Source organism: Doryrhamphus excisus, linkage group LG17 (genome assembly GCF_037039965.1).
Source record: "Doryrhamphus excisus strain RoL-2023G ecotype Guam linkage group LG17, RoL_Dexc_Guam_v1.1, whole genome shotgun sequence".
Taxonomy (NCBI): domain Eukaryota; kingdom Metazoa; phylum Chordata; class Actinopteri; order Syngnathiformes; family Syngnathidae; genus Doryrhamphus; species Doryrhamphus excisus.
In genome coordinates this window covers 2,999,035-3,021,297 of record NC_136373.1, presented here as the reverse complement: position 1 = coordinate 3,021,297, position 22,263 = coordinate 2,999,035, and the positions used below count along the sequence as shown (strand labels likewise).

The 22,263-nt window shown below is 42.7% G+C and overlaps 3 protein-coding genes across 7 annotated transcripts; 1 reads left to right on the top strand and 2 right to left on the bottom strand.

Moving 5' to 3' along the window:
* Positions 1-214: 214 nt before the first annotated feature.
* Positions 215-2,391, bottom strand: ankrd10a (ankyrin repeat domain 10a). Of its 2 annotated transcripts, XM_058085960.2 has the most exons (6): positions 2,007-2,390; positions 1,403-1,555; positions 1,061-1,152; positions 773-978; positions 629-688; positions 215-535 (listed from the first exon to the last, which is right to left on the bottom strand). In XM_058085960.2, exons 1-6 carry the CDS (start codon positions 2,196-2,198, stop codon positions 216-218), a joined length of 1,023 nt encoding a protein of 340 aa, XP_057941943.2. In that variant the 5' UTR covers positions 2,199-2,390; the 3' UTR covers position 215. The 2 variants fall into 2 exon arrangements, with proteins under 2 accessions (XP_057941943.2, XP_078654144.1); XM_078798018.1 differs by having other exon boundaries at positions 629-978; positions 2,007-2,391.
* Positions 1,951-6,460, top strand: hsf2bp (heat shock transcription factor 2 binding protein). Of its 4 annotated transcripts, XM_058085955.2 has the most exons (10): positions 1,952-2,437; positions 2,527-2,629; positions 3,644-3,779; positions 3,980-4,083; positions 4,156-4,305; positions 4,378-4,522; positions 4,591-4,702; positions 5,629-5,732; positions 5,912-6,111; positions 6,238-6,459. In XM_058085955.2, the coding sequence occupies exons 2-10, from the start codon at positions 2,579-2,581 to the stop codon at positions 6,256-6,258; spliced, it is 1,023 nt and encodes a 340-aa protein (XP_057941938.2). In that variant the 5' UTR covers positions 1,952-2,437; positions 2,527-2,578; the 3' UTR covers positions 6,259-6,459. The 4 variants fall into 4 exon arrangements, with proteins under 4 accessions (XP_057941937.2, XP_057941940.2, XP_057941938.2 ...); XM_058085954.2 differs by having other exon boundaries at positions 1,951-2,437; positions 5,912-6,460; XM_058085957.2 differs by lacking the exon at positions 2,527-2,629 and having other exon boundaries at positions 1,951-2,200; positions 5,912-6,460.
* A 609-nt stretch (positions 6,461-7,069) lies between these two features.
* Positions 7,070-8,265, bottom strand: cryaa (crystallin, alpha A). The gene is made up of 3 exons (XM_058085979.2): positions 7,920-8,265; positions 7,730-7,852; positions 7,070-7,651 (listed from the first exon to the last, which is right to left on the bottom strand). Exons 1-3 carry the CDS (start codon positions 8,115-8,117, stop codon positions 7,442-7,444), a joined length of 531 nt encoding a protein of 176 aa, XP_057941962.1. The 5' UTR covers positions 8,118-8,265; the 3' UTR covers positions 7,070-7,441.
* Between the last annotated feature and the right edge of the window lie 13,998 nt (positions 8,266-22,263).

Below are 22,263 nucleotides of genomic sequence, written 5' to 3'. Positions count from 1 at the left end.
TCCAATCAGATTGCTGCCATATTGTTCACACAAAACAAGCAATGCATGATAACGTTATTAAAAACTGGCATGATTCGCCTCTCTGTAAAACTGCAAAATGTGTTTAATAGGAAGATATATTTTATACAAACAGCACCAAATACAAATTCCCTAACCGTGGAGTTATCAAAAACTATGACTGCAACGTGTCTAACGTGTACATTTTGTCAAACTAGTTATGAGTCCTGGCACAGATGGATGTCACCTCCAGCATCTTGAAAGGATTCCTGTTCTACCGGGCCTCTGTGGATCAGCTCCTCTGCCGTGTCCCCGAAGCCGTGATAATGTCCGTAATTTAGGAAGTCGCTGCAGACGTCTCCCGACAGGCCCTGCAAGCCTTGCTGATGGGACTCACAGCTGCCGGGACTTCCTGTCAGATGCAGGGAGCCGCACATGTCGGCCGGTCGGTGCTGAGACGATTGAGTGGAATCGTCATTGCAGTCGGGAATCATTGGTTCCTCTTTCTGGTCAACAGGAAGTGATGGATAAAAGCGCTCTATGATGGGATGGGGCAAAGAAACACCTTGAATGCTTTAGCACCTTGCTTCCAAAAGTGGGGTTCTACCCCACAATATGTCGCTGAACTCACTTTGAGGGTTGGACTCCATGCAGTCTTCGCCGCCAGCACTATGCATCTGCAGTAACACATCTGCACCAGGAGACAACACAGATGTTCTCAGGTGGATTGGATGCTGGTATGTCGCTACTGAGTCTAAGTCAAGTCCTTTTTCACCTCTCCTCGCCTTCTTCATGTGACCATTCTCAAAAGCGGACTGCAGCCTCTTCCTGCCGAGCAGACCAGAACCACAGAGAGAAGCCTCCACAGTCATTTCCTCTTCGTTGTGGAGCTCACTGAGCTGCAGGAAGTTGGAGATGCGGCGAAGGCAGTCGTGACTGCGTGCCAGGTCGGCTGCAGTCTGTCCATTGGCGTTCCTGACACTGCAGAAGAAGAACCTGGTAAGCTGTGGATTGTTTTTTTTTTTTTTTAGGTGTGGATGGAAGAATTCTGCAGCATACTTACTGTGGTTTTGCGCCTGCTATCAGCAGCACCTGGATGCACTCCAAGCTTCCTGCCCTGGCAGCCTTGTGAATGGGAGCCTCGCCTGTCAAGTCCTGAAACCAGAGATGCAAACTCCGAAATCAGGAGAGGTGAGCATCAGAGCAAGAACATATTATTCTGTCCTTGGAACGTCCAAGGCAAACAGATCTAATGTGACGTGCCAAAAAAGAACTTAAGAAGACATTACACATTGCCCAGAGGTCTAGGATAGACGCTGTAAAAATGGCTTCCTTATTTATTCCAAGAAATGAAGTTACTTCTGGAGATACCGTGTTCATACACATCCAGTATATGGCCGCTGACCTGCCGGTTGATGTCTGCACCGGCCTGTGATAGCCACAAGACACAGTGAGGATGCCCGCCAAGCGCTGCTGTGTGTGTGGGGGTCTGGTTGAAGCGACTAGACACCACGTTGACGTCACAACCCATCTGGACCAGGCGTATCACACATTCCAACTGTAGGACAAACGGACTGTTAGCATCGGATTTTTTATATATTACAATTGTTCTCATGTGTTTTATTTTAATAAATAAAACAATTTAATATTAATGATGTTGCAAAAGTTCAACAAAAGAGTAACGATATCATTATTGGTCATCCTTTCCCTGTAATTACATGATATCGAATAGATATAAAAAGTTGCAGTATCGCCCACCCATAGCAGCTAGCTTTTCTTTTTTTTTTTTTTACTTTTTCACCTGACAACTTTATTGTACAAAATGTTATCCAAAGCGGTATGTGGCGCTCAAATAAGGAAAACTAATCGCTCATGACCTTTCGATTTGACTCACAGTTGTGTTTCCCTCCAAAACTTAGCACACGGAACAGTAAATAAAAGATGAGCTTAAAAGCCGTTCCAAGCTTCAAGCTTCCTTCTAACGGCATTTTCTCAAACTTAATCCACACCTGTCCACGGTGAGCTGCCCAGTGAATGGGGGTCCAACCGTAGCAAGAGTCTTCGGTTGTCAGACGAGTGTGATTCTGGAATAATGTCAGCAAAGCGCCAACATCTCCGTCCCGACAAGCGCGGTGTATGGGGAATCGGTTCGTGAACGCCTCATCATCGTGAAGAAAGTCTACTTCTTGTTCTATGGACATGGGTAAAGTCTGAAAGTCTCTCGGGTGTTTCCTGGTCAAACGCTGCGAAACACATTTCAATTCAAATACAAAGGACGGGAGAAATAATCTTCTCTCTCTACCTGGAAATTCGTAAAACCCGGACTAGATTTTGGTTGTGTCTCGTTGGCGTCTGGTGGTCGGAGGAAAAACCCGGAAGTGTAACCGGAAGGAGTTGTATTTAATTCTGCCTCATGCAACAGCAATATCATTATTAAACGGTACGTGGATAGTTGATAGGTGGTTCACACATAGCCTTTTAACTACAAAAATATGTTATTTTAATTATGATGTGCTCTTTCACCTTAAGACAAATAGAATAAACGACATCGTACAAGCTTTTAAAATCAACCTAGCAAAACATGTCTGCGTCATTCGGCGGGACGCCTCCACCCATTTGTCTTGGAGCTAAGGTAACTGAAACTTCTTTAATTCATTCATGTGAATATATAAACTCACGGATTTTCAACCTGCCAAAGTTACCTACTTGAGATGTTTGTCCTACCATAATGCTAAGATTCTCCGTTACTGCTTTTCTGAAAACATTTGATATACAAATGTGATAAAATGTGTAAATATGATCTTTTAGAATTGTGTGGCATATTTTGAAGACAGAAATGTCATAGAAGGAAAGGTGTTATGGTCTACAATATACAGGATAACAGCATATACAGGTAGACATTTCCAGATACAATAGAAAGCTGTCTGCCACTGCCAACTTTTCAGTAACAAAAGTATCTATTGGCTGTCCAGAAGCAACCGGAAGTTGCTAGATGACGCCATTTTGCATATGATTTGCATAACATCTTGTAAACTGCTGTCGGAAAAATAACATAACCCAGGGGAGACAAAAAAGTGAGTAAAAAGACCTTATTTACCTTTAAAACGATTAATTACCAGTTTGTTAATTAAAAATAGGTAATAAATTATCTTGGCTATCACACATTAGCAATTGAGAACTTAAAATTATCACAATTAAACAACGAATAACAGATTATGCTGTTATTGTGTTAAAGGGGAACTACTATGCTATTGAGTTGTGGACTCCTATAGAGCAGCTACACACAATAACCCGCACAGAAAGTTTTCTAGATCTTTCAGAATGATGGAAGTCATTAAAAACTCAGGTAGATGCAACAATTGCTTTTATTGCTGTGGCTGTATGTGTTTTTTTAATCCATGACTTATGTCAAATGTCTTTGTAGGCGAGTAAACTCTGAAAATCAACAGAGGCTTATTAATACTCCACTGTAGTTCTCCCACTGTGTGCTCCATCACCTCGTCTTGACCTACACGTACACTTGTGATATGAGATCTTTTTGATAGAGTTGTCTTTCTGGATCTCATTCTAGTTTCTAGCTGTAGTCCAGTGAATGTCTCTTCAAATGACCTCTTGAACTTAATGTTCATCTTCTTCTTCTGCACAGGATGGTTTTGTTCGCGTCAGGAAAAGAGACCTAGAAAAGTTAACGACCGAGGTCATGCAGCTGAGGGAGTTCCTGCCCAGAGTTGTGAATGGGAAGATGATTGAGATGCTTCAAAATACTTTTGCAACAAGAAAAGGTCACTTTTCACTTGTTTACAGATTAATTAAGCCAGCACGTTATGGAATAATTAAGAAGCTTGTTTCGATTAATCGGTTGGGTCGTATACAGACCAAATCAATATGAAGCAACTTTCAATGTAAGCTAATGTTGTCGTGCTTTAAAAAAAAACATCCTAGCATACTTCCATGAAGTGTTTCTGTGTGTGTCTGTGTGTAGTGAAGGAGCATCTCACACAGGAACAGGAACATTTGCGTCAGGAGTGTCTTCATCTTCAGTCCAGACTGGATGCTGTCCAAACCGAATGTCAGAAGGAGAAAGAGGTTAGACTGAGTTAACTCCTACATAAGAAGTGAGGTGAATCTGCAGTGTTTTTTTTTTTTGTGCGTCTGTAGGAGAGATGTTTGTTGCGTGAGCAGCTCTGGCAGAGTCGAGCTGAGGTGCAGCAGCAGACGGACTTCTGCTCCAGCCTGGGTTCTGCAGCCTGTAGTCTGCTGTGGGACTGCTCCGCAAGGGAGGACACAGTGAAGCAGTGGTTGACTGATGTTAGTCTTCTCCGTTTATGTGTGTTACCATGATGTTGTGTACCTATTGTGTGTGCGATGCTCCTGGTGTAGGGAAACCTGCAGGCCTTTCTGGTGGTAGCGACTCAGACTCTGGAGAGCTTTGTTACGACTCTGGATGAAACGGCAAAGAGTTCACTGGAGGAACGCAACACCCAGGAGTACCAGTTTGTTTTGGCGCTAGCTGGAACCATTACCAGTAAGAAGAGCTTGCTTTCTCCATTCATGAACCAACACCTGGAACTGCTCTTGTTTCTCGCAAATCAGACATTGCGGCTGTAACCTGTGGGCGGGACTTCCTACTGGCACACGATCTGTTGGACACGCTGATAAAGCTGTTAGAACTGATGAAACCGGGTGTCTTCCCTAAACTGAAAGTGTACGTATGCACACTAGCAAATAGCATAGCACACAATATACTGATTGCCGCCTAAAGCTAATAACTGGCTGGGCAACATCAACTGCAATCAAACGTTTACAATAACTTACAGTTACAGAAGAATTTTAGCCCGCTTATTTTTGCTGAATTTTTTTTGCAGCCACAATGGAGGGTTTTCCAACATGAACCACCATTTTAAAGGGGACCTATTATGCAAATTTTTCAACCTATGTATAGAGTTGTGGACTCCTATAGAGCAGTTACATACAATAACCCGCACAGAAAGCTTTCTAGATCGTCCAGAATCTGCACCTATTCCGGCTGGATTTCCTTGGCTTTCGGTCTGAGCACGGCCACTCTGCTCCCGAGGACTTCCAGGCCCCTGCAAAATAATAAATTGATAAATTTATCAATAATTTATCAATAAAAAATTGATAAATTACTTATAGTTTATGCGTCTGATTCTTCAACTTGACCCAGTAACGTTGGGAAGACGTCTGGCTTCAGCAACGGTTTGGCAGATAGTCCAGACAGTATTTTTCTTTTGCTGGACAGGAGTCTTCAACTCCAACCACTTCTGCCTGATGTTTGCCTCTTAAGGCAAGTTCAAACCTGAACAAATGTTTCCTGGAAGCCATTAATGTTAGCTCAGTGCTAACACAGTGAAATCTATGAAAAAAACGAGCGTTTAGAGCCATCACAAACTTCTTTCAGGCCTCACTTTCAAATCGCAAACCTCATTGTTTAAAACATTGGAGAATACAGCATTCTACCAACATTTGTTGGTCAGAAACATAGAAAAAGCATAGTAGTTCTCCTTTCAGGTCATGTCACACCATGTCAGTTCAGGGGTGGACTTGTTGGGGTGTTTTGCACACCACTGCATGTGATGCTTAATTATCAAGGTATGTTTTCCCACTATGCAGGTTGGTGCTAATGGCACTTTATAATGCCAGCATCAGTGTGATGGGGCTGAAGCGCATGAGTGAGAACCCAAGACTGCTGCCCCTTATTTGGACTCTACTTGAAGGTAAAGCAGTATGTAGAAAACACACCACACACATACACTCAAGCCACAATAATATCATATCAAATAAGCACACTCATAACATTGTGGCAGTGGTAAAGCCACTGGAGGGCGCTATCATCCCAGGGTGCTAAGCCTCGCCACGGTGTCCCACACTGCTTGGCTCATGTTTTGTGCAACAGACAGATCCTGGGAGGTGTGCCTGCACTCCCTGCGCCTCCTGCAGTCCGTTCTGATGGAAGATGGAGTGCATGACTGTCTGGGCACCGCTGTCATGGATTTGGACCTACAGGCCCGTGTTAGCCGACTTACGTCCAGTGTTGAGCCGAGCTTGAGATTGATAGCGCAGCAGACCTTGGAAGACATCCAGGTGCTCAAACAGGTATCCGTAAAAAAAAAAACACAGTAACAGAAACCTCATTGGGTCAAAGCCGTCAGACCATAATTGAAAATGTTTTTAAATAATTCTAATTGATGTTGAATGACATAAATATTTGTGTGTTTTCAGGGTCGGGGATGTGAAGCTTAGACATGCCTTTCATTCCTCTAGTTCCCCTTTGATCGCTGTGTATTGTTCTGGGGTACAGAGGAATGACAGCAGTTACATGGGGAATTTATTGTTCATATTTTGTCCTTTTCTCTCTAAAAACTGGAAGTGTTTGACTATTAGAAGTCTGTGCAAAGAACATTAAAGAGGGCGTTAAAAAGTGCCCACTTTCAACTCCTGTTTCAGTTGGTTTAGTTTAGTTTAGTTACCTTGTTTTTACTTCAGTGCAGTTACCGTTGGACTGCACGGTGGTGAAGTGGTTAGCGCGCAGACCTCACAGCTAGGAGACCCGAGTTTGAGTCCAGTTTGCATGTTCTCCCCGTGCATGCGTGGGTTTACTCCGGTTTCCTCCCACGTTCCAAAAACATGCTAGGTTAATTAGCGACTCCAAATCGTCCATAGGTATGAATGTGAGTGTGAATGGTTGTTTGTCTATATGTGCCCTGTGATTGGCTGGCCACCAGTCCAGGGTGTACCCAGCTTCTCGCCCGAAGACAGCTGGGATAGGATGGGATAAGCGGTAGAAAATGAATGAATGAAGGAGGCCATTTTTGGTCTGCAGCTCTTTTTCATCAACCCTTGACATCTTCTAAAAATACAATTTCTTCATTATTAAAGATATATTTTATTAGATATTGCAATGATGTGCTTTGTCACCTGATACACAAAGATGTGGATTGCATCTTTATCTGAGTGCCTAGTTTTTTGTGTGTGCGCCATCCTCGATGGTAAAGGTTTGGACACCCTTGTGGTAATTAGTTTGTTGGTTTGAGAGAAGCACACAAGAGTATCATATTGTTAATTGTGTAGCTTTATTTCTTTTTTTCTTTAGCACGGACTTCTCAGTGTAGAGGTATCCAGTTAACAAGGCATAGACTACAAGACAGGATATAACGGGAGACCTGTGAGGAGAAGTTTCATGGTCTGGTGCAGTAATGGAAGCAGTCAAGGCTTGGAGAAGATGCAGAGTGTAACGTTTGTACCTTTTTATCAGCAGATGACAACTTGACCGGTTGACCTAAACTTTTCTCACAGGAGCATTTTTTGTTAAAAAAAAAAAAACTAGAGATGCTCTATGAGATTATGCTAAGAACACGCTGGGGGGGGGGGTGAAGCGAGTGTTAGGGAATGGAGGATGAGTGGAGATCATCCACCACTTAAGCTTTTAGGAAGAGGCAGCAACATTGGGCTTGTCATCACGAGTGACAGGGATCTTGCGCTCGCTACGGCCGGATTCGCTCCCCCCGCCAACCTTCGGTCCGGTCAGTGTCAGGAGACCGTCTGCGGACAGCGTGCAAGTGATGGCTGATTGGTCCACGCTGGAAGGGAGGCGGTAGCGTCTGTGAAACTCACGGGAGATGTAACCGTGGTCATCCTGCAACATTGAGCAGTTAATTAATTCAGTTAATTATGAGCAGTAAGACTTTTCCCGAAAGGACTTGTTAAGACTCACCTGTCTCTCTCCGTGCTTGCCTTGGATCTCTACGTAATCGTCTGTGATCTTCACACTCAGCTCATCAGGAGAGAAGTGTTTGACATCCAGATAGACTGTGAACTTATCCCTGTCAGACCTCACCTTGGGGGGAAAAAAGGACATCATTAATCATTAATCACACTTGACATGCTTTCAGCTTAGTTGTTACCTCAGACATTCCAGAGTTGGAAGAATCCAAAAAGCTGCGGAAAAGGGACTGTCTATAATAAGGGCTTATAGTAGAAGCGGCATATGGGAAGAGGTCATAATCAAACATGCCCTCTCCAAAGAACTGATCAAAGAGTCGAGCAGGGTAGACCGAGCCCAGGGCCCGTCTAAACCAGGGATGCTGAATGGCAATATCCATAGTGACTGTTAAGAGGTTTTAGTCTGGCACAGCTCGGCTTGGCTCAGGTATTCAAAGGCAGGCGGGCCGTTCAGGTTAGATTCCAGCAGGCAAAAAAAAGGCGGAGGTCAGAGCGATGATGAAAAACGAAGCGAATGGATGGGCTTGCTCAACAGCTCCCTCTTTATATATCTAAGAAGCAGAAAGACAGGCTTTAGCCACGATCCCTCTGGAATGGCATTATGTCATGGCGAGTTTAGCACAGTCAGCAGAAATTGGCTTGAGGATGCACTGATGGGGTCTGGGATGTGGCGGTGGGGTTTCAGGGCGGCTGATGTGACTCAATGCCACCAACAAGCCAGACACCCGGGGGCTGCCAAAACAAACCATTCTCCGTGTGGAAGGCAGGACCAGGAAGTGGATTGCTGTATTGTTCCACTGTGGGAGCCGAGGCCAAGAGTGGATAAAGGCAGTGCTGGCCATTTGGATGAAGACATAAAAACATTCACTGGACTTTAAAGTATATTCAGTATTATCAATCAGACCCTGTAAAAAAAAAAAATTAGTGGGCACAATTCAGAACCCTGAAGTCTCCCATCTCTGTGTTAAAACCAGGGGTGCTATATATGACTTTTGTTAGTGAGATCCACAGTGATGTTTTTGTCATGAGGCCCCAATATCCCCGAAATCCCATTGCAGGCGGTGCGCCAGGTCGAAACTTAACCAGGAAAAATATTATTTTTTTTCTTTGCTGCCTGCTGTCCTTTTCCAGCCATCCATGCTAATCCCAATGTGAAATGTTATGAATGAATGCACCCAGCATGACAACAGACTAAGCTAACTGAGCCCTGATTTTGCCTCAAAGCCAGATGTTTGTGCACCCAAGAGGGAGGCATCCTTATTTCGATAGAACTTTGTCCACTGGCACACATTAACAACCTTGACCTGACCTTGACCAGATCGAAATGCTAATAATAATTCATTCATTCATTTTCTACATCGCGGGGGGGTGCTGGAGCCTATCTCAGCTGTCTTCGGGCGAGAGGCGGGGTACACCCTGGACTGGTGGCCAGCCAGCCAATCACAGGGCACATATAGACAAACAACCATTCACACTCACATTCATACCTATGGACAATTTGGAGTCGCTAATTAACCTAGCATGTTTTTGGAATGTGGGAGGAAACCGGAGTACCCGGAGAAAACCCACACATGCACAGGGAGAACATGCAAACTCCACACAGAGATGGCCGAGGGTGGAATTGAACCCTGGTCTCCTAGCTGTGAGGTCTGCGCGCTAACCACTAGTCCGCCGTGCCGCCCGCTAATAATAATAATAATAACATTTGTTATTCAAATGTGCCACATTGAACCCAATATTCCAAAGCAAAAAATTCCGATTGAACAAAATATACGAAGACTAAAGAGGGGGTGACTTCCCATGGCCATTTCGCCACTAGTGGTATTAGTCTAATCCTGCAGGGCTTTGGTCTGTTAACACAAGCTTAGTCGCTCTATGTCCTCATGGGCCAAGAGCAACCGGGCCAGGCAGCCGCGGTAGTTGTAGACTCGGGTGGTGGAGGTTGTCTGAAGTTCGGGGTCGGCTAGCTGCTGCCGGACCGGACACAGACCTTGATTAGACTGGCTTCAGTCGACCAGAGTCAGCACTCTGGCTTTTTAATCAATGGGACAGACAATTCCTGTGTGTTCAAAACCTCTACGGTTCTGGCTGCTACGCTAACATGCGTGCTGTTATTCATTCACACTTTTTTTAGTTTGATGCGGAGGCATTGGATTATTTCTATTGTCTTCAACATTGCAATGGCATTTTTTTCTAAGCGCAGGTGCGCCGTGCCTGCGCCTACTATATATTGTCTTTGTTTTGTTTGTTTGTTTGATCTTTTGTAGAGCTTCAACTTTTGTATCTGAGCACATACTGCTGTCCCTTCAAGCACAGTGGGCCCAGCACGGGGCCCGGCAGGGGGCTCTTTAACCTGGGGGTTACAAACAGTATCAGAGTATGCTTGAGTGGATAAGGTTGACCAATGGGGTGACAATTTTTGGTACCCAAAATCATTCATTCATTAATTTTCTACCGCTTATCCTCACGAGGGTCACAGGGTGGAACAGTGAAAAAGACGGTATAAAGGTCTTCAAAGACGGTATCAACCATGTTTATCGTCTTTCGTCACGGGGAACGTGAGATAGAGGCGCGAACGGCGCTAACTGTGAGTGCACCACTACTGCACTGAAGATTCATTCATTTACGTATATCGCTTATCCTCGCGGGCATGCTGGAGCCTATCCCAGATGTCTTTGGGCGAGAGGCGGGGTACACCCTGGACTGGTCGCCAGCCAATCACAGGGCACATATAGACAAACAACCATTCACACTCACATTCATACCTATGGACAATTTGGAGTCGCCAATTAACCTAGCATGTTTTTGGAATGTGGGAGGAAACCGGAGTACCCGGAGAACCCACGCATGCACGGGGAGAACATGCAAACTCCCCACAGAGATGGCCAAGGGTGGAATTGAACCCTGGTCTCCTAGCTGTGAGGTCTGCGCGCTAACCACTCAAAAACCCAAAAACAGTTTTCATCTTTTTGCGAGTGATACAGATAGTCTTTGACCATGTGCGCTTTGGTCAGGATCTTAGACCATGACTTCCAACAGATGCTGCTAGATCCATCACTGGGTGCAACTAGAACTGTTAGAGGTCTTCTTGTTGGGTTTTCTTATCTTCTTGTGTATTTTGGTAGTACTTTTGTTTGTGTTTCAACTAGATTCTGTCAAAGTGTGGTACCAGGACCAGCATCTTTGCCAGCTGCTAGGGAGCTGATTAGTACTGTATTTACTTTATAGTACTAATGGTCTTTCCCGAGATCCTCTATCCGGGCTTTATTCCTGTGAGCTCCTGTTTTGGTGCTATAATCAAAAACATAGCATCTTGGGTTCCTTCATAACTAGAATTTGGCTAACCAGACTTGATGAAATATTGTTTGGATACGACAGAAACGTAATAAGTACATGAAAGGGGCCATGTTCTACATGTCAGACCTTACAGACGTAGTATGTACGATGTGTCCTACCATGAACTTGGCGTTGGTTTCAATCTAAACCTAAATCTTCTCACCAATTGGGTACCATAAAGTCACAAGATTTCCAAGCCTTTTCATATTTCTCACCTGAAACCAGTCGGTTAGGATTCCCACTAAGGCGCCCCCAGGAACACCACATAGGGGACCTGTACTGCGAGCACACACAATGCCTCTGTAGCCTACAAGGGGGAGAGCCCCGTTTCTGAACAAATTCTTCAAGAACCGTCAAAACCAAAAAGTATTCAGAAATGACAAAACAAACACAATACAAAACTGTTTAATTTGAATTATGAATAGAAAAACACAAAACACTCACTAATGACATCCAGATTCTTATCCACCACTTCGGTGAGCTGTGCTCTACTACTCTCTACTGGAGTACTTTTACATTACAAGACAATCATGTGCAGGGTTCTCAAACTATATTTTCTCCAACTACTTCCCAGTACTTCATATTCCCAAGTATTCCCATCTGAATGTTTGATCAAAGGGTGACATCATACCAAATTAAAACCTACTTCAAGGTAATGTTATGTAGTGTTCTTCCACTTATGCTTAATATACGTATAAATCAAATGACTTATTGACATATACATTACATATTTTCAACTCTTAATATTCAGGTCTCTTTGTGTCTTTCCTGCATACAAATTGTACAATCATGCCACATTTCATTTGGCTTTCATTAATAACAGCAAACAAGAAATGCCAGTTTGCTATCTTGATTAATGTCTGTTTTCACTTCCTTAATTTCCTCATGTGGTGCACAGCAGTCAAATGTCAAGCCATGATACACTGACGCCCATTTGCCACTAGGGGACGCAGTTTCTGCAAAAAAAAAAAACAGCATAAAGTCAGCCAGAGCACTCTTGTTGTTTTTGGAGGAGTCTAAACTAAAAAGTCTAGGGCAACATTTTGGTCCCAGTCCACCCATGGGACTCAGAGAACTTAGAATAGGTGAATTTGTGTTAGTAAACAACATATATTTGTGAAATAAACTGAGTTATCAACATGATTCTGATACTACTCGATACTCTTGCTACTTAAAACGATCAGATACGACTCTTTTAAATGTTGGGTAAGCCATATAGGCACAAAAATGACATAATAGTTGTTTGGAACTTTATATATTTACATTATTGCTGACATAAATTTAGAAGCAACAAATGCAAAGAGCCACTGGGAAGCCGATAGAGCGTATTTGAGCAAACTATAAGAACCGAATCACTTAAAAGAGCCGGAATTGTCTTGTTTGAGAGTCGTGTGCACGTGAGGCTGAAAGGGTAGCGTTACAGGGAAGAGACGCTGTAAACAGAGAGATGTGTTAGCAAAGGGAAAGCTAACAGAGAGAGAAAGAGATGTGTAGCAGAGCGTCACTATTTCCTGCAACATCAAACGTGACGTTATAGCGTCAACTACAGGATATGTTTTTTTTTTTTCATTACAATATTTTGTTGAGTTCTGTCGAACCGAGCAGAAAGATCGCCCCGAGGAGTTGCGCGCGCACAGGGCCGGCATAAATAATCTCTTTTAAATTAGCAACAAAACAAGTAAAAGAAAAGAAAAGAACATAAAACCGCTGGGGTTGAAGTGTGACTTTCACGCGTCATCCACCGCCGGTTCATCGAGGTCGGAACGAACGGCACCGCGGGCATGTTGAGCGGCTCTGCACCTCCCGTCCTGGATGATGTTTTCGAGGAGGACGACGTGTTCGGCGGCGGGGAGGAGATCGTCGTCGGTCCGCTGCAGTCTGGGAGTTGCCAGGTGAGTTGGATTTTTACTCTGAACCTGAGCACATTCATATTCATATCACACCAAACACCGAGTCACTTGTTCTTTCATATTTTTACTGTATTTTACAACAATATTAACACCCGTAATGACAGTTTTACACGCAATCTACCGAAGACTGGAGATCAGTATATTACAATCAAAAGTAAATAGGCCTATATATATATAGTCTTAATTACATATAATCGGCATTAATCGACTTAATAAACAGCTGGAATGTTAACGTTGTGTTCATATGTTGACCATCGTTGATTTGATTGTAGCATCTTTATAAAAATGTGTCAAAAAGATCCTCTGCATACTTCAATTTTTCTGCATACAGCTATTGGTGGAAAAAGTTTGGACACCCCCATCCTAGGCAAATAAAATTAAAATAAAGTAAAAATAAACAAAAAACTGCTATAGACTTTAAAAGCAATTTCACAAAGCTTTATTTGCATTGCTAGAAATGTCAATCTTCACCCTCAAAAAATATAAAAAATAAAACATTACACCAAAGTGGTGTCTCCTTCAAGGCCGGGTCCCCTACCAGAGGGATGGGAGCTTCTGGGTTCCAGGATCTAAGCAGTGCTGCACTCTTCTGGACAGATGGGATATATTGCTCCTGTTATCTGCTGGAGCCATCCACCCATCTATCCAACTTGGGGTCGTTACTGTCCTCATATTGTCCACTGTTGCCTTCACACCCCATATTTTATATCTATCCATCAATTTTCTATGCCGCTTATGCTGGAACCTATCCCAGCTGTCTTTGGGTGAGAGGCGGGGTACACGATGGTTGTTTGTCTATATGTGCCCTGTGATTGGCTGGCCACCAGTCCAGGGTGTACCCCACCTTTCTCGCCTGAAGACAGCTGGGATAGGCTCCAGCATGCCGGTAAGGATAAGCGATAGAAAATGATGTGCACTCACGGTTGTCTCTGCAGTTAGGTTAGCGCTGTTAGCACCTCTATCTCACGTTCCCCATGACGATAAACATAGTTGATACCGTCTTTGAAGACCTTTATACCGTCTTTTTCACTGCTCTATCTCACTATGCAGCTTCTCCACCTCCATATTTCCGCGGGGATATCCGATCATTTGATGTAGCAAAGGGATGCTAACAGTTGCTAACAGCTGTTACCGAGTGTCAACAATGGCGCAAGCGGCAAACTACAAACATAATAAGATGAATCGGGCGACGCCATCTTGAAACATGAGACCTCCGCGTCAAAAATCCAGTCTATATCGATATGAACCATATGCTTGTTTTTGATATTGTGCTTAACAGAAATAAAAGTTTGGAGTCTCCTGTGCTAAATAATAGACGGTTTTGAACTTCATTGCTGCATAGTGCAGGTGTACCTAATTACGTGGTTAATTAATTGGTTAATTAAGGTTAGACATCACACTGTAAAAATGTGCTTTTTGAACACCGGGCAACAAAAAATGGATAAAATCTGAATTTAATTTTGTTTGTTTCAGTCAGGGTTGGGGGAAGAAGCGAAGGAGGACGCCTCTCAGATGGAAGCTGACTTTGTGCAGCTGACCTTCAGGAAGCAGGTGTCTTACAGGTAAGGAAGCGACAGAAAAAGGGGAACGTGTTTATCCGCTAACCTGTTCGACCTGAACCTGACACCAGTGTTCCTCTGTTTGTGTGTCGCTTTTATACATGCATGCATCACTGCATCCGATTGGGTCACAGCGACCCTCAAAGACGTCTTCTTTGGATTCTATAAGAAACATGAAAAACGTCTGAGAATGGCGCGGCTACATGAGATGGCTTTAATGCCGTATTATGTAATACGCGGCATGTCCTCTGTGAGGTGAATTGCAAACCCCTCGGAGCTTAATCTCAACCCATGTTAGAATAATCAGTAACACAGTGGCTGCTAATACTGACACGACTTGGTTATGTAAGTGGGAGTGTTGTCCGCTGTGTGCATGTTTCATCTCTCTTAAAGGAAAACTGCATTTTTTGGGAATTTTGCCCATCCTTGGGCAAAATTCATGAGCATGAGCACACTTGTTTGTCTTTTTTCAGCGCATTATAAAGATACATAACAGCTAAAAAGAGACAACACGTAATGGGAAGCACTATAAAAAAGCACCAACAACGCTCCATTTACTTATAATTATATGATGTAACTTAAGACATATTTATGTATTTTTATTATGTAGTATTCATGCCGTGTTGTGTGAAGGCATACACACGCAGTTCAGTTGCAAATGTAAACATTGTAATAATTCATGGTATATTTGTAAACAAAAAAATAATTTTCATGTTCAACAACCGTTTTTTGTGTTGTTTATATTGTGGCATTTTGGCTAAATATATATGGCTACATTTTTAGCAAAGTGAATGTTGTGCTTGAAATGTATCTTTTCACAAAAATACTTTTTTTAAAATTAAATATTCATCTCTCCTCTGGACATCCCAACCATCACTTTGTATCAAATGTCCCTCTGATGTACAACTTCCTGATCCTATCCATCCTGGTCACTCCCAATGAGAACCTCAGGATGCTCATCTCTGCTACCTGCAGTTCTGTCTAAATTGTCTAAAAGTCTAACTTGTCCATAGGTATGAATGTGAGTGTGAATGGTTGTTTGACCAGTCCAGTCACCAGAAGTCAGCTGGGATAGGCTCCAGCATACCGCCGCCGCCCTAGTGAGAATAAGCGGCATAGTAAATATTTTTATTTTTATTTTTATTTTTATTTTTATTTTTATTTTTATTTTTATTTTTATTTTTATTTTTATTTTTATTTTTATTTTTATTTTTATTTTTATTTTTATTTATTTATAATGCACACCAGAGATGTTTTTTCAGAAAGAACCACCAAGGGCCAGTAGCAAACCTCAGCTTTGGTAGAGGTTTTCCATCCATTCATTTTCTATGCTGCTTATCCTAATTGGCGCGCCAATTAGTGTATGATCATACCACGCGTTGTCTTATTGGAGATAATAAACACGGACAAGGATCATCCATTACGCTTTGACTTCCTGGATTTAATGTGCTTATTGTCCAATTAGAACACAGCAGACGGATGTCCAGTGGAAATGAAACTGACAAGATGAACATGACGGCAACAGGCTAGCCAATTAGCGTGGTCGGTACAGAGTAGCACAGTAGCGTATTCCGCCTTCCATGCCTTGAATTTGTTAGGTGTATTTTCAGCAGGTTTGAATCCCTTTAAAGCGTTTCACTAGCTAGCTATTCACGCTCAGATACTTTCTATGTCTCCCTCATCAATGTCTGAACTTGTAATTAATATTGACTGATTTGTCCAACAGCCGAGGGAGTAGCAGGGGAGGGGGGGGGGGGGCACGCTTTGCCTCCAGCCACAAACGTGTATAATGTAACACCACAGCGTGCCAGATGAAGCCAATGACAACAACAACAGACGGCCAACAAAGAAAACCAGGCAGCACAGCCTGGTCTGGGTGGCCTCTGTTGGTGCCACAAATGATTATTTTCATAGTCCACTAATTACCTTTTTTTTTTTTTCAATTAGTCAACATGCCCCCCCCCCAACCCAAAAAACACACACATACAGAACTGGACTTTTTACATTGTGTATTACTATTATTATTGTTTATTATGTACTATTACCTGCATGGTGGTTAAGTGGTTAGCGTGCAGGTCTCATAGCTAGGAGACCCGAGTTCAATTCCACCCTCTCTGTGTGGAGTTTTTATGATCTCCCCGTGCATGCGTTTTCTCCAGGTATTCCAGTTTCCTCCCACATTCCAAAAACACTCCAAATTGTCCATAGGTATGAATGTGAGTGTGAATGGTTGTTTGTCTATATGTGCATGTGATTGGCTGGCCACCAGTCCAGGGTGTACCCCGCCCCTTTCGCCCAAAGACAGCTGGGATAGGCTCTAGCACCCCCGCGACCCCCGTGAGGAAAAAGCGGTAGAAAACGAATGAATGAATGAATGTATTATTACCTGCATGGCGCATGAATGGTGGTCTCACAGCTAGGAGACCCGAGTTCAATTCCACCCTCTCTGTGTGGAGTTTGCATGTTCTCCCTGTGCATGCGTGGGTTTTCTCTGGGTAGTCCCGGTTTCCTCCCACATTCCAAAAACATGCTAGGTTAATTGGAGACTCCAAATTGTCCATAGGTATGAATGTGAGTGTGAATGGTTGTTTGTCTATATGTGCCCTGTGATTGGCTGGCCACCAGTCCAGGGTGTACCCTGGCCCTCTCGCCCAAAGACAGCTGGGGTAGGTTCCAGCACCCCCTCGACCCTTGTGAGGATAAGCGGTAGAAAATGAATGAATGTATTATTGCATGTATTATTATTGTATTTACTTAATTAAACAAAAAAAAAAATTAAATATTTACTAAAATGACTAAAAATGTCGGTAGAATACTCGATTACTAAAATATTTGATAGCTTCAGCTCCAGAAAACACATAATATAATGAATCAAATCGTTATCGCTAATGTTAACATCTATAACTATTTGAGTTATGGGCTTCACAACTGACGGCGAATGGCGATAGTCACCGTTAAGCGATGTATCACATTGCTAATATCGGATCTTACTAGTATCGAAAATAAACTTACATAAATGTGTGTGTAAATTAATGTAGATATACTCGCTATGTTTACTCCAGTGTGTACACGAGCACTGTGTTCAATTTTTCATCACAGTCGCCCAGACGACGACCAATCAGCAGGAGTTTCATTGATCAACCAATGAGCACACACGTTGCTAATCGGTACACTATACTTGCCATGTCAGAGTTCCTGGAACTATTTTGAAAAACAATTTAATTAAATTAAAAAAACGCAGACATGGGAACTTGTTGGTGCCAGAATAAACATAGCGGTTCCGTTTACATTCATCATACGTTCATCTTCAATGCTAGCAAGATCCGGTACTAGCAAGACAGCCAATTAAAACCATGGGAGACTCATATTGAAAAACACAGCTCAAACCAAGACCAAACTGTGTTTCACTCGGAAAATTATTTTATCACGCTCATGTTCAGGATTACAGATGACTCAAATTCACCATTAAAGTCCTTTGTTGGAGAGACACTGGGAGAAAAATGGCTCAATGGAAGCCATTGTGTTGTTGAAAGCATCTCTTGGGAAACTGTGTCATGCCTCTGAGTAGCATTTTATTTATTATGGAAATGCACACTGAATGACACAGTGGACAGGTGTGTGTGTGTGTTGTGGGTCGAGTTGCAGAAAAACAAATATCCATCCTTTTCAAGCCTTGTAGAATAAAGTAAATGTATTCATACACAGCTGAGAGCTGGAGCTGAATAGCATCTTAATTGACACTAGTCCAAAATTATAATCCGATACAATAATACTTGCATGCAACAACTTACTGCAAGACTATTTTAATATATAGTAACAGGTATTTAATTAGAAATATTTTTCTGTAACACTGTATTTTTTGCATTCCTAAAGTGACAAGGCGGCTTTACAAGTAGATAGGATTCGACTTACATGCACGTTACCGTCCACTCATTATTCCTTCAGCGTTTTTTCTGTGTGTGCGTGTTAACACACATTCTTAATAAAGAGTATAAATTGTACTTTTATGTGTTTGACACATCAAACGCTACGCAGCAAATGGATACAAAATCGTGGAAGTTTCAATCAGGCACAGGACGGGGCAGCTAACCATCCAAGGACCCGATGGTTAGATTGTTGTCATGATCCACTTCCGCGTTTTAGCCGGGCGGGGATGAAGTAGTGGCTACGAGTGGGAATACGAACGTGTTGTGGCGTGCAAGCGGCCGTGCCCGTGTTTGCGTTTGCGTGGCAAGTGTATACAGACATTTATCTGTGTCACTGTCTTTATTTAATCCATTTAAAACAAACAGGAAGGAACGGGCGAGGAAGCAGTTTGAACTTCCAGAAGAAGAGGATTGAAGGAGGAAGGAACGTGTGAGAAAAACAAACAGGAGAGCGAATACACCGGAGTACTGACTTGTCAGAGATATGAAGTAATACTACTGCGACCCGGTGTAAAAGTACTGTTTAAGAGACCTAAAGAGGAATGCTGTCAAGGATTATCTCCCCCCTTAGGACTCAACACTAATCTCTCTTTGCATACAAACACCTTTGGCTTCTTGGTAGAGTGTGCACGGTAACACTATTCGAATTGTTCCATTCATCTGTTTTTAAGTATTTGGATAATGGCTTGTGTCAAAATGGATGTGTTCCTGTTTTGTCAAAATACAACTTTTGCTTATTATAGGAGGCGTAGTAGTTACTGAAGCACAAGTTAAGTGATTTTGCGCACAGAATGTGCACTCACTGCAGACACTTATATCGTTATTTTAGCTAACAATTGTGAGTGATTCTTTATTCAAAATGAGGCAGGGCTAAGAATTTGACTGACAAATTGACTGCCATGAATGTCAACACTGATGAGGCCTTTGAGGCCGGCATGGACATCCGTGGATGTACTCTCCAGGAAAAATCAGGCAATGAAGAGGAATTATTTTTATTCGGAAACGGCGACATCGATGCCATTTTTACTTCCAGTTCATCCAACTCCTCAAGATGCTCCTCCTCCCCAGTACCTCACTCCAACACCTGTTTTTCCTCAAATTATACCGAGGATGAGAATGAAATGCTTTTCGGATGCTCCAAATCATTCACTGGACTCAAACTCTTCTCAAGAAGGTAAGAAACAATACAAGTGTAATTAGCTGATGTTGACAACAGGTGGCGCCATTGGTTCAATTATGAATGTCCAATGATTTTTCTTACATGTGATAGCTGCCATCTTTCATTGATGGAGTAAACAAAACCCAGGTTAGTGGTGGTGTGTTGTTGTTTTGGGGAATGAAGCATTTTTTTGTACCAAATTTTACTACAAGTGAGTTTAAAAAATTGAAAATAACACAAATGTTTAGAACTATGAATGAACTTTTGTATGTCCATAACAAAACAAAGCAGCTAGGTTTGATTATTGTCTAAATATAACAATAAAATCGTTACATTAGCGGCCTGCCACAAATGAATTAATGTATGGGAAACCCTGCAGGGTATGCGTGCTTACATTTGCATACATAATAAACATGAGTCATTGCAAATAATGCAGTACAGAGAGATGAGGAGAATTGTAAATGTTTCCCCTTGTAGAGATGACTTGCTAAGATAAATAAGTAAAGCCTCATTTACACTTCTACGCACTCTCTCCCAGCAGTGGTAAGCACTTTGTCGTGCCAATGAGTAAATTGATCGTTACTGTACATATTATATACGTATATATATATATATATGTATATATATATACATATATTAGGCTTTGGCGAGATATCTTTTGTATACTGCTATAAAGTGCTCCAGTGATATTTTGTTCCTACAATGTGCCGTTCACATGTGCACATAAAAATGTGCATGAGTGTGTCCATGCTGTGTTTTTGTGGCACAGGCTGCACACAGCAGACTTGTGGAGGGACGCTCCCAAGTCGCAAGCCTCTTTTGAAACCTTCTTGATGAGTAAATGCGTGACAAAAGAAACACACAAAAAGAGACAGTGAGGCTTTTTCAATGTGCACCACATGGGAATTCGGAGCGGAGTTCCGATGCGTACAAACGAAAAAAAAAAGAGCATTAATGAGAGAGTCGCTTACATCACAGAGAATAGTCATCTTTCCTCCATCGCTGCAGTATCTCTATTTTGCTCTATGCTCAATTTTTCCAATTATTCTACTGTTTTTTTAAATGTTATTTCTACATTGCGGGACAATAAAAAACAGCCGTGAACCACAAATGGCCCCTGTACCGCACTTTGGACACCTCCTTCAACTGAACACAAAATACAGTTTTGTATAACAAGTAAAACTTGTTATTGTTTTTATTATAAATGTGTAAAAAAAGTGATTGTGCCCCCTTAAAACATGACTAGAGATCATGTGACAGACCATCACACTACCACCACCATATTTTACCCTTGGTATGATGTTCTTTTTCTGCCATATACCTTCCGAAAAGTAATGAGCCTTCTGTTCTATTTGTTAAGCAACTCTGCAATGCAGGCCGTTTTTTCCCCCAGTGTCTTTCTTATGGTACAGTCATGAACACTGACCTTAACTGAGGCAAGTCAGGCGTACAAGTCTTTTGATGTTGTTGTGGGGTCTTTTGTGACCTCTAGGAGATGAGCCTTCTGTTCTATTTGTTAAGCAACTCTGCAATGCAGGCCGTTCCCCCCCCCCCCAGTGTCTTTCTTATGGTGCAGTCATGAACACTGACCTTAACTGAGGCAAGTCAGGCGTACAAGTCTTTTGATGTTGTTGTGGGGTCTTTTGTGACCTCTTGGAGATGAGCCTTCTGTTCTATTTGTTCAGGAACTCTGCAATGCGGGCCGTTTTTTCCCCCCAGTGTCTTTCTTATGGTGCAGTCATGAACACTGACCTTAACTGAGGCAAGTCAGGCCTACAGGTCTTTTGATGTTGTTGTGGGGTCTTTTGTGACCTCTAGGAGATGAGCCTTCTGTTCTATTTGTTAAGCAACTCTGCAATGCAGGCCGTTCCCCCCCAGTGTCTTTCTTATGGTGCAGTCATGAACACTGACCTTAACTGAGGCAAGTCAGGCGTACAAGTCTTTTGATGTTGTTGTGGGGTCTTTTGTGACCTCTAGGAGATGAGCCTTCTGTTCTATTTGTTAAGCAACTCTGCAATGCAGGCCGTTCCCCCCCAGTGTCTTTCTTATGGTGCAGTCATGAACACTGACCTTAACTGAGGCAAGTGAGGCCTACAGGTCTTTTGATGTTGTTGTGGGGTCTTTTGTGACCTCTTGGAGATGAGCCTTCTGTTCTATTTGTTCAGGAACTCTGCAATGCGGGCCGTTTTTTCCCCCCAGTGTCTTTCTTATGGTGCAGTCATGAACACTGACCTTAACTGAGGCAAGTCAGGCCTACAGGTCTTTTGATGTTGTTGTGGGGTCTTTTGTGACCTCTAGGAGATGAGCCTTCTGTTCTATTTGTTAAGCAACTCTGCAATGCAGGCCGTTCCCCCCCAGTGTCTTTCTTATGGTGCAGTCATGAACACTGACCTTAACTGAGGCAAGTCAGGCGTACAAGTCTTTTGATGTTGTTGTGGGGTCTTTTGTGACCTCTAGGAGATGAGCCTTCTGTTCTATTTGTTAAGCAACTCTGCAATGCAGGCCGTTCCCCCCCAGTGTCTTTCTTATGGTGCAGTCATGAACACTGACCTTAACTGAGGCAAGTCAGGCGTACAAGTCTTTTGATGTTGTTGTGGGGTCTTTTGTGACCTCTTGGAGATGAGCCTTCTGTTCTA

What these genes read in the sequence shown, in the direction of transcription:
- hsf2bp (XM_058085954.2), top strand. Translation starts at nt 2,579, where the DNA reads ATGTCTGCGTCATTCGGCGGGACGCCTCCACCCATTTGTCTTGGAGCT. An exon ending in TACTTTTGCAACAAGAAAAG is followed by an intron (nt 3,780 to 3,979) that starts GTCACTTTTCAC and finishes GTCTGTGTGTAG; the next exon opens with TGAAGGAGCATCTCACACAG. An exon ending in TATTTGGACTCTACTTGAAG is followed by an intron (nt 5,733 to 5,911) that starts GTAAAGCAGTAT and finishes TTTGTGCAACAG; the next exon opens with ACAGATCCTGGGAGGTGTGC.
- cryaa (XM_058085979.2), bottom strand. Translation starts at nt 8,117, where the DNA reads ATGGATATTGCCATTCAGCATCCCTGGTTTAGACGGGCCCTGGGCTCG. An exon ending in CCAACTCTGGAATGTCTGAG is followed by an intron (nt 7,853 to 7,919) that starts GTAACAACTAAG and finishes TTTCCCCCCAAG; the next exon opens with GTGAGGTCTGACAGGGATAA. An exon ending in GCAAGCACGGAGAGAGACAG is followed by an intron (nt 7,652 to 7,729) that starts GTGAGTCTTAAC and finishes TCAATGTTGCAG; the next exon opens with GATGACCACGGTTACATCTC.
- ankrd10a (XM_078798018.1), bottom strand. Translation starts at nt 2,198, where the DNA reads ATGTCCATAGAACAAGAAGTAGACTTTCTTCACGATGATGAGGCGTTC. An exon ending in GGGCAGCTCACCGTGGACAG is followed by an intron (nt 1,556 to 2,006) that starts GTGTGGATTAAG and finishes TTTGTCCTACAG; the next exon opens with TTGGAATGTGTGATACGCCT. An exon ending in GTGCAGACATCAACCGGCAG is followed by an intron (nt 1,153 to 1,402) that starts GTCAGCGGCCAT and finishes CTCTGGTTTCAG; the next exon opens with GACTTGACAGGCGAGGCTCC.